General features: G+C 42.4%; 1 protein-coding gene across 2 annotated transcripts in view; it reads right to left on the bottom strand.

The window, feature by feature from the left end:
* LOC122973195 (solute carrier family 12 member 6-like) overlaps nt 1–9318 on the bottom strand; it is a 28379-nt gene that overhangs the window by 4497 nt on the left and 14564 nt on the right. Inside the window, exons 7-24 of one of the 2 annotated variants that reach the window (XM_044340525.1) lie at nt 9160–9290; nt 7819–8060; nt 7611–7735; nt 7303–7488; nt 6961–7125; nt 6471–6569; nt 6067–6124; nt 5731–5905; nt 4950–5068; nt 4649–4747; nt 4445–4564; nt 4121–4225; nt 2538–2706; nt 2233–2428; nt 1970–2139; nt 1738–1869; nt 1536–1643; nt 1209–1271 (exon numbers count right to left, since the gene is read on the bottom strand). In XM_044340525.1, coding sequence (XP_044196460.1) covers nt 1209–1271; nt 1536–1643; nt 1738–1869; nt 1970–2139; nt 2233–2428; nt 2538–2706; nt 4121–4225; nt 4445–4564; nt 4649–4747; nt 4950–5068; nt 5731–5905; nt 6067–6124; nt 6471–6569; nt 6961–7125; nt 7303–7488; nt 7611–7735; nt 7819–8060; nt 9160–9290 — 2462 coding nt within the window. The remainder of the gene's footprint in view (nt 1–1208; nt 1272–1535; nt 1644–1737; nt 1870–1969; nt 2140–2232; nt 2429–2537; nt 2707–4120; nt 4226–4444; nt 4565–4648; nt 4748–4949; nt 5069–5730; nt 5906–6066; nt 6125–6470; nt 6570–6960; nt 7126–7302; nt 7489–7610; nt 7736–7818; nt 8061–9159; nt 9291–9318) is intronic. The other variant, XM_044340527.1, reaches the window with a different exon arrangement.

Below are 9318 nucleotides of genomic sequence, written 5' to 3'. Positions count from 1 at the left end.
TTGGTCAACAACACTTCTCCCTTCTCATTATGCTAATCTGATCACTAATAATTCATGATACTGGTCTTATATTTGGTAGATTTATTTTGTCTTTTCCTGAAGGATTCATTCGTACATGTGGAAGCTCAGAGGTCTTCGCTGATTTATCAAGAAAACCTCTTTGCTTTAACTTTATATCCAGGATTATTAACTATGACTAATCTGCTCTACTTGACACAGCTGCTGCTTTACTACTTGCTGTGAAACCAGTAAACTTACATCATCAAAACTCCAGCGTACCCTCTGAGGAAACCAGTGGCAAAAGGAGATTTACATTTCATAAGGTTAATATTAAAGCCGAACGGGAGATGCTACTCGTATTGTTTTAGTGCTGCGTTGTTACCTCGTGTCCTCGGTGTATTGTATCTTTCCTCATGTCCTAAATATTCAGCATTTTTGTTTTTATTTTCCTTTTCCTGTGAGGTTTCTTGCTACATAAAAAACCAACTCTAACAGTCTGTTTTATGTGGAAAACATGGAAGAAAATAATGATCCCAAAGTCGATGTTCATGGACCCTTTTAAGAGCAGATTTTCTTCACTTTGTTCAAAACTGGGAAGCTTCTGATCCGTCATTTCTCAGCTGAGTTAATGATTCAGACTTGGTTCAACTCGCTCCGGATAAACCTTAAATCCTCCGGCTAAAGACTGATCTTCACCACAACAAACATCAAAGCATGCGATAGTGTGAATTCAGCAAATTTTATGCACCTTTCCCTACTTTTCCACAGGGCACCTCTCTCTTCTTAACTCGCACATAAAAAAGGTGTAACTTTGATTTTAAAATCCCACGTTCATGTGTGTAAGTGTGCACAAACTTTCTCTCGTTCCCTCTCGTACACATGCGAGTAGAAAGAGCTTGATTGTGCAAAATGTTTGCTTTATATTTGCCCAAAACAATATGTGAAATGTAAATGACTTTAAATTACATTTCACATATTATCGTAGCAATTTAATCTGAGACAACGAACAACATTTAAACATTATACAAGATAGAAAATGAGCTTTTCTAAACAATCAACAAGAAAATAAATAAATACATAGTCACAAACTCTTTTAATCAACAGGTGAAACTGTACAAATATCTGTAACCTTCTGTGTCTTTTAACTGTCATCATTTATATTTGAACCAACTCATGAACTTAAATCTGACCATAACCTCTGACCTCACCTGAGACCTTGTAGCTCCACCTGCCTCTGGCCTACTTTCACTGCTGCTGCTACCAGGATTTCCCTGATAAAATGATGCACGACATTCACAGACAGATCAGACGAGTGCGTTATGGCTGACATTACAACTGCTGTTCATGATAATAATGACTCATGACACTGCTGACGAGTCGTTTAAAATCGACTCGGGATCCACTGCCAGGACGGCATTTGAGTTTGTTTAAAACTACAGGTGGAGATAATTCAGTGACCCCTTAATATATGTGCCCACACTCTTTTACGTTGCTGCAAACATGCACTGTAATCTTTTAGTCTGACGTAAACTCACCTCTCTGTCTCGGTCTGACTTAGACAGTCGCATCTGTCTGAGCATCTGAGACCGCTGCTCCATCATCAGGGTCCTTTCATAGGTGTACGCGCTGATATCGCTGTCATGCTTGAGGGGCGGAGAAAGACGCGTTCAGAGAAGAACAGACAAGATTCTCGAAAGATCGTCTTAATAATATAAATAAAACTCCCCCCCAGCGTACCATCTCCACTACTTCCACTTCAGCCTCGATACGTAGGTGATAGAGGAAGGTTGCCAGATCTTTCTTCATCTGGATTGAATTATCCTCCATCTGGGCCACAGTGAAGATCCGCATCCCGCACTTGCGCCACACCTGAGAAGAAGAGAACAGTCAAATCCAGCAGTTAGTGACACTGCAGTACTCTTAAAAAGGGAACCAGGAGCTTAAAAGACTTTTAAACACACTCTCCTACCTTGTGTTGACGCAGCAGGAAAGGCAGCAGCATCAGCATCCCGCCGTCGTGGACGATCCACCAGACGTCGATGTAGCCCTCTGTGCACGGCTCGCTGTTGCTAGGGAACAGAGAGATGTTTTTGGGCACCAGAAGGGCCAGGTGGGCTGCTGTGGTCACCCGCACTGTGTCTGGAAGGAAGAGAGGGGGCGCCGTTAGCCTGCTGACCGTGACGCAAAATCTGAAAAATCATGGGATTGTTTTCTCCATCCTCTTCGACTCACTGATGAAGGTCTTCCAGGACTGCGGGTCCTCGCTCTGCCTCCAGGCGTGAGGCCAGCCCATCACCACGGTGTTGGGTTTCATTCCTCCCAGACCGCTGGACTGGATCATGTGGCTGATACCTTCGCGCGGCTTCTGCGCCACGATGCACTGACAGAAGCCTTTCACACGCTCCTTATCCATCAGGTGCTTCAGAGTCTGAGGTACATTTGAGAAACAGTTTAACTTTCTGTCATCTGAAAGATGAACAAAACTTTAAATGAAACACAGACTTTTCCATGTCAATATATACACAAACATCCCCCACCTGTTCAGCAGCGAGAGCCTCTCCGTAGCTTTGCAGGAAGTTGCCGGAGACAACGGTGCCAACGATGGTCAGGCCCTTTCCCGCCTTCAGCTGGCTGGCGAACGTCAGCAGGCGAGGAGACTTGACGTGGGCGTCTTCATCCAGTTTTAGTAAGACCAACAGCTGTGGCCTGGAGAGGAAAAAGGAAAGGAGAGGAGTAGGTTTGTGTGTTAATAGATATAAAAAAAAAAAAATCAATAACAGTGGAACTTTTGCCATGAAAAGGTTTTCCCACACAATCTATAAACATCTTCCTGTATACGTGATGAAGACTATCAATAATACAGTACGTGACCCCAGACAGCACAGTTGTGATCTGTCATACAATACAAAATACAGCAGAAAACATGTACTGTTACACTCCTATAGTGTTTTATTATACAGTAAATCTTTAAACTACTAAATGGAAATTTTCTTTCCCCAAAAAAGTCTCCTATAAGAGATATGTAATGTTACAGAGGTCACTTGTAGCCTCTGTCTGAAACAGGTTGATTTAGCTCCTCTCTCTTTGAGGCCCTCTCCTCGGATTTCATTTCTTTTTCCTGTTCTTTACTCAAATATCAACTTTTCAAATACATCTGTTCATGTTCGAGCCCGGATCTGATCCGAAATATCCGAGTGGACGATGCAAACAACCCGTTAGCAAGAAAAGGCTACAGGACGGACGGCCGATTGTGGGCGAACAATGTGACGTGAGTTCGATGGGGAAGTAGAGGTAACTTTGCAAACCAAAGTCCTGGCTTTTGTCTTTCAGGGAGCATTTTTACATAAGTTCACCTCAGGTTTTGGAACTTCGACTATGTTTAACAGACAACCGACATCATAACAGTATAAAAATAATAGAAAAATCACAAAAAGCATGTTATGTCCCCTTTAAAATCCACTCTTACTGGTGTCATTTCCAGCTCAACGACTCAGCTATTTTTAGTGATAAAACTCAGATAAACTGGCTCTGAATGGCAGCTGGTCAATGTGTAAATGAGCAACTATTAAGGTGATAATATGTCAATTTTGTGTGTACAGCTTGTTGCATTGCTCACAAGTGGCAAAAAAAACATCAATTAATGCAGGTTGATATCATTTTTGTTTAAAATCAGTATATTGTTGTTAGGGGGTGTAACAGGAAGTGATGAGGAAAAAGCAACATTACCCCATTACCACAAAAACAGGCCTATAAGGTTTAATAATTATTACTCAGCTTTTTTGTCTGATTCATATCAGTTACTGGTGACCCAGTGACATATGTTCAGTGGCTCTGTTCTGGTCTGCTGTCTGTGGGTTTGGAGCCTCTGGTTTACGTGACTGGATCTTCACTGTGTTCTTAAATACATTTAGAAATTACTCATTTTTAAAAAAATCCAATTACAATCACTCAAGGCCCACTGGCAGTATAAAAAGGTGTTTCTGGTGATGTAAAGCAGTTCTATTTCATGAATGGTATGTATGTTGAGGTTAATCATGGAAACCTACACAGTGTTATGATAAATTATGTGTAAAAGCGAATGAATGAGTGATATGAAAACATGAACAAAGCAGGTCAGTACCTCCAGTTTTTGGTGTGAGGTGGTCCCTCCTCCAACCTCAGGAGGGCATAACGGGCAGCACTGAGCGAGAGACCGCGGATCCCATCCCCCCACTCTTTCTCGGCTCTGACACAAACACACACACACAGACATATATAGAATATATAAGGACATAAAGGTAAATACTGTTTTATATTCTCTCCTGACACACACCCACAAAAACAGGTGATTCATACTGGAAACAGACATATTAATGCAATAATAGTTCACACACACACACACACAACTTGACCATGCCGTACATGTACAATCATGTCAGGGGAATACATCTCCATGGCAACATACCCGTGGTACTCTATGTACTTGTAGATCATGCCTGCTATCACCATAGCAACGATTGCGTAGTACCAAGAGGAGATGAACATGAGCGCCAGGCAGATGGTCATCCCCAAAAATGACAAGGTCCTGGACAGAGACAAGCACCGGAGGCAGAGATCAGTGTGTGTTTATGTGTGTGTGTGAATGTGTCAGTGTGTGTGTGTGTGGTACCAGTGGTAGTAGGAGAAGCGAGGCCTCCAATTAGGCGTCCTCAGGAGGGTCTGAAGGGCACAGGCCAGGTTCACAAACAGATAACACATCAGGAAGAACCTAGACAAAGAGACACAGCGAAGAGTTAAAAAAAAAAAAAATTGGTAACACAAGAGTGAGACAGCTGGGCGCGAGATATCCTCTGTACACACACACACACACACACACACACACACACACACACACACACACACACACACACACACACACACACACACACACACACACACACACACACACACACACACAGCCTGTGTCTCACATTGTCAGGATGGGAGCCACCAGGTCCAGAGAGGCGATGAGAATCCCCAGCTCGGCTATCAGGGCCGTCAGCAGCAGGGCCCAGGTCGGCTCCCCGTTAGCTTTCCCGTGCCCAAACACCTAGCAGGACATATATACATAAAAGAATGTAAAACTTGTACAGGTGCGCCATGTAAATCATACTAAAAATGAGTTAAAGGTTTACTCTTAACATAATAATACAGTATGTGCTTGTCTGTCCAGATAGTTTCAGTTTGCGGTTTGGGAGAATTTCTCTCTAGCTCGCTCCAACACAATCATCTTAATGGCTTTTAGTTCTGGGTACTCATAAATGTCAAAAAACGTAATGACATGATAAGTTACCACATAAGTCAGGAATTTACTTCAGCAAAACATGTCACGAAAACATGTCTGCCTTCAGAAACTCCAGGAGGTTAATGCTCTAACTAAGCCCTTCTGTTGCTGTGATTCTCTCCATACATCTGTTGTGAATATTTAAATGTCAAGTCCTCAATATAATAGGACCCCCACTTCTTCAAAAGTCATTTCCACAAAAAAATATTGTCTTATATTAAAGGCCAATATGGTAATTCACCCCATTACTAAGACAGTATTTATTTTAAACCAAACTTTGTGATGGCTTGAGCACTGCAAACAAATGCTACTGAGCTACTTTAGGATAAACTACAGGATACATGGATCACACTCCAGGTAGAACGAAACGCACGTTATTATTTTAATTTTGGCTCTCTGTTATCAAAATTAGAAGCTGGGGCTCTAACCCGGAGGAAGGGGATGATGTTGTCCTTGGCGATGGCCTGCAGGAGTCGGGGAGCGCCGGTCAGCGACTGGAGGCCGGCGCCACACGTTGAGAAGAAAGAGCCGACCACTATGACCCAGGGAGTGGGCCAAGCCAGAATCCCCACCACCAGATTCCCTTTAACTGAGTCTCCAAACCTGCAGGAGGAAGAAGATGTGTATTAAGATCTTTTTCATAGCAGCAGATAGAAATATTACAACTGTTTTTCACATGTAGAAATGTGATCTTGATCTCTCACTCATTAAAAGGACATCAGACACTTAAACGCATAGACAGATAGAAGAAAAGATAAACTGACTTGTCTCTGAGGACGACGCCGTCGATGCAGGCTCCGAACAAAACAACACTGGACAAGTCTGGACGGACAGCACTCAGGAAAACACCAAGCAGTCAAATCATATCAAAACAAATGTATCCCGAGTGCCTTTTTTTGAATATGAGATTCATTATCATCTTCACGCTGCAAACAATAAAACAAGCACTCGATTTAGCTGAAGTGACAGTCATTAAACTCTACAGCAACATAAAAACATAATCTATGTTGTGAAAAAAGGGAAACAGATTATTTCCATAATAATAAAAGAGAAAAGCTACTTGTGTTGTAATTGTTATACCCAGCGGGACGAAATGTGTGAACGGTTGCTTTGAGTTGTTTTTTTTTGAATGACGAGCGTCCGCCACTCGAAACAACAGAAAGGATACAAACAATGGAGGTGGTGAGGATGGCGAGGATGGTTCCGATGGGGATGGAGCGCTGGGCGTCTTTCAGATCCCCCGACCGGTTTGAACCGGCCATGATTCCTGCGGAAAAGAAGAAAACCGTCACAGTTAAAACACAAGTAAGAGGAGATTATATATCATTATTAATCATTGCTGATGCTGCTGTCAGGTGACATCTTTCAGTTAGTTTTTAAATTAACTATGTAAGAGATGTAAAGATTTAACTGTTTAAAAGTTAAAAATATGAAAATAAAACGAGGCAATTTTATTAAATATTCAATTCATGGATCAAGTGAAATCCATAAATAGATGCCTGACAGAACAAGAGATCCTGAAAGAGCAGGAAGAATCAATATCACACCCACTGTGCTCTTCCTGTCAGTGGTTGCAAAAAATTATGTTTATATTTCTTCTGTTTCTATTTCTACCTTTTAACATTTGAGGAATCGCAAGAAAAAAAAACACACAGTACCTGTGACAGAGGGGAAGAAGATGCCCACCAGCAGTGTGAAGGAGGTGGTGATGTCAGCGAACACATAAGGCTGCTGAGTGGACGCCGGGTGCGCGGCGTGAGAGGAGCTCAGGGACGCTTTCTCCACCACGTCCCCTTTGCTGAGGTAGGAGCTCCACAAGTTCTCTGTGAGAAGATTTAATACGTGCTGGTTAGACAAGAGTATTATTCTGTAGTCCGTATGATCTGAATATATCACTAATGTAGTCAATTATTTATTCTGTCTATCAACCAATCAATTAATCGACTAATTGTTTCAGCTCTAGATATACACCCTTTGAAACACACACATACACACATTACCTGAAATGATCCCACTGGCCAGACCGGGGATTCCTTCGATTTTTGTGAAATTGTTGTTCATGAAGTAGTCGTCACAGGAGGCGTTGAGTTCTGCGCTCTGGCAAAACTGACTCCAGATATACGTGGTCTTCTCCACGACAACAGCGACATGGCCGGGGTCGAGGGTCGGGCCCACTGTGACGTTTTCTATTGAAAGGAATGATGGTGTGAAAAAAAAAAAAAAAAATCAAGATCAGTGAGAGCGAGCGTCTCTGTCGGTGTTGTAAACAAGTAGCAACAAATATCAATAATCAAACTCTTGCACCCACCGCTGGTAAACGTGAAGTTGTTGTCTTTCTCCACTGGCTCTTTGATAGACAGCAGGATGGTTTTCGCGCAATTGTGGTCCAGGAGATCGTGGCCATTGATAGTTCTGTTTCCTAGCATGCACACCCTGCGGACAGAAGCCCATTGGTAGGTGAAAACGGCGAGGATTAGAGGGCCGGTTGAGTTTTGAGAGGTGATTATGACACTTACGGGAAATTTGGCGGTTTGAAGGCGGACACCAGCGCTCCGATGTAGATGGAAATGATGGAGACGATGACGCAGGCCAAGAAGATGGAGGCCAGTTTGTTGACGTACTTCACGCCCACAAAGACCAGCAAGCACATCAGGAGGAGACAGATGGAGCCGTAGACGCGCATGTTGTTCAACAGGGCCGCCCCTTCACCTTCAAGCCCCTTGGCTTTAAAGATGGCCGCGTCAGGCGCTATGTACATCTGGAGGGAGACGAGAGCGAGACAGAACGCAACAGAGATGAGGAAAAGACCTCACGAGGGGCGGACAGAAATACTAAAATTAATGCAATAAATTACATAATCTAATCAAAAAGTGCAAATACAAGATGTGTAATTGTGCCGATATTTTTTTTAGGTGCTTGAAGCTACAAAGAACTGCTAATAATGGGGTTGATAATGGTGCAGATTAGGGTGGAGCAATGAAAAGTTTGCTGTTTATAGTCTGGTAATAATCCCTTTAATATATCTGGTTGTATTAGATGTTTGTGGGCAATGTTGCACATGAATGAACAGGACATGATTTTTGAATCAATGTATCTTGACTTAATATGTCAGATTAGCCAAAAACAGGGATTCCCATTTATTTATTTTACCCATAAACAGTTTCTCAATTGATTTTCTAGAAAAAAATGTACCATATCACAACATACAGTACCAGTCAAAAGTTTGGACAAACCTTCCTGGTACTGTGTATTGTAATATATAATTACTGATAGAATATTTGATCCATATCGCTCACTCCCAGCCCAAAGCAAAATAGTGATGATATGTTGACAAGAGGTCTCTATAATCTCATTAGTAAGACAAATAAAGCAAAGAAAAACCCTTTCATTACTTCAGAAAAGCCATAAGTGAACCAATAAACAGTTGAGTCAACAAATCTCATCAACACTGAATTCATCCTACTTACAAGGACATGATATATCATATTCCTCTGTGCTGTAGACCTCCGTTGTTCAAAAACTATTAAAAAAAACACCTCAATAAGCCACACCGCTGCACTGGGTGACATGTTCCTTCACCAGAAAGATTGTGGTCACATTAAGAAACGGCTCCTGATAACAGCATTCAGGCTAAACTGCACATTTCTCAAACAAATTCAGGACAAAGTCAAGAAGTTGTGATATGTAGCACAACAAGCTAGTTTTTGGACAACAATGGAGGTCTAAAGGATCTACAGGAATGAGATATATCAGGATTTGGATAACAGACGTCATGTTGGTGAAAGCTAAATGATGAACATAGCCATGATGATGATGACAATGATGATGATGATGATGATGAGGAAGCCAAAACCCACCAGGAGGATCTCGATGGCTCCCAGGATGTACATGGCTCCGGCGAAGGTGGTGCCCAGGTAGAAACAGAGGCCCACCGCCCCCCCAAACTCTGGACCCAGAGAGCGACTGATCATGAAGTAAGAGCCTCCCGCTGGAGAGGGAGGAAGAGAGAGAGGGAG

Source organism: Thunnus albacares, chromosome 22 (assembly GCF_914725855.1).
Source record: "Thunnus albacares chromosome 22, fThuAlb1.1, whole genome shotgun sequence".
In the NCBI taxonomy this organism is placed as follows: domain Eukaryota; kingdom Metazoa; phylum Chordata; class Actinopteri; order Scombriformes; family Scombridae; genus Thunnus; species Thunnus albacares.
The sequence above is the reverse complement of the archived record's forward strand: the minus strand, read 5'-3'. Positions and strand labels throughout refer to the sequence as shown.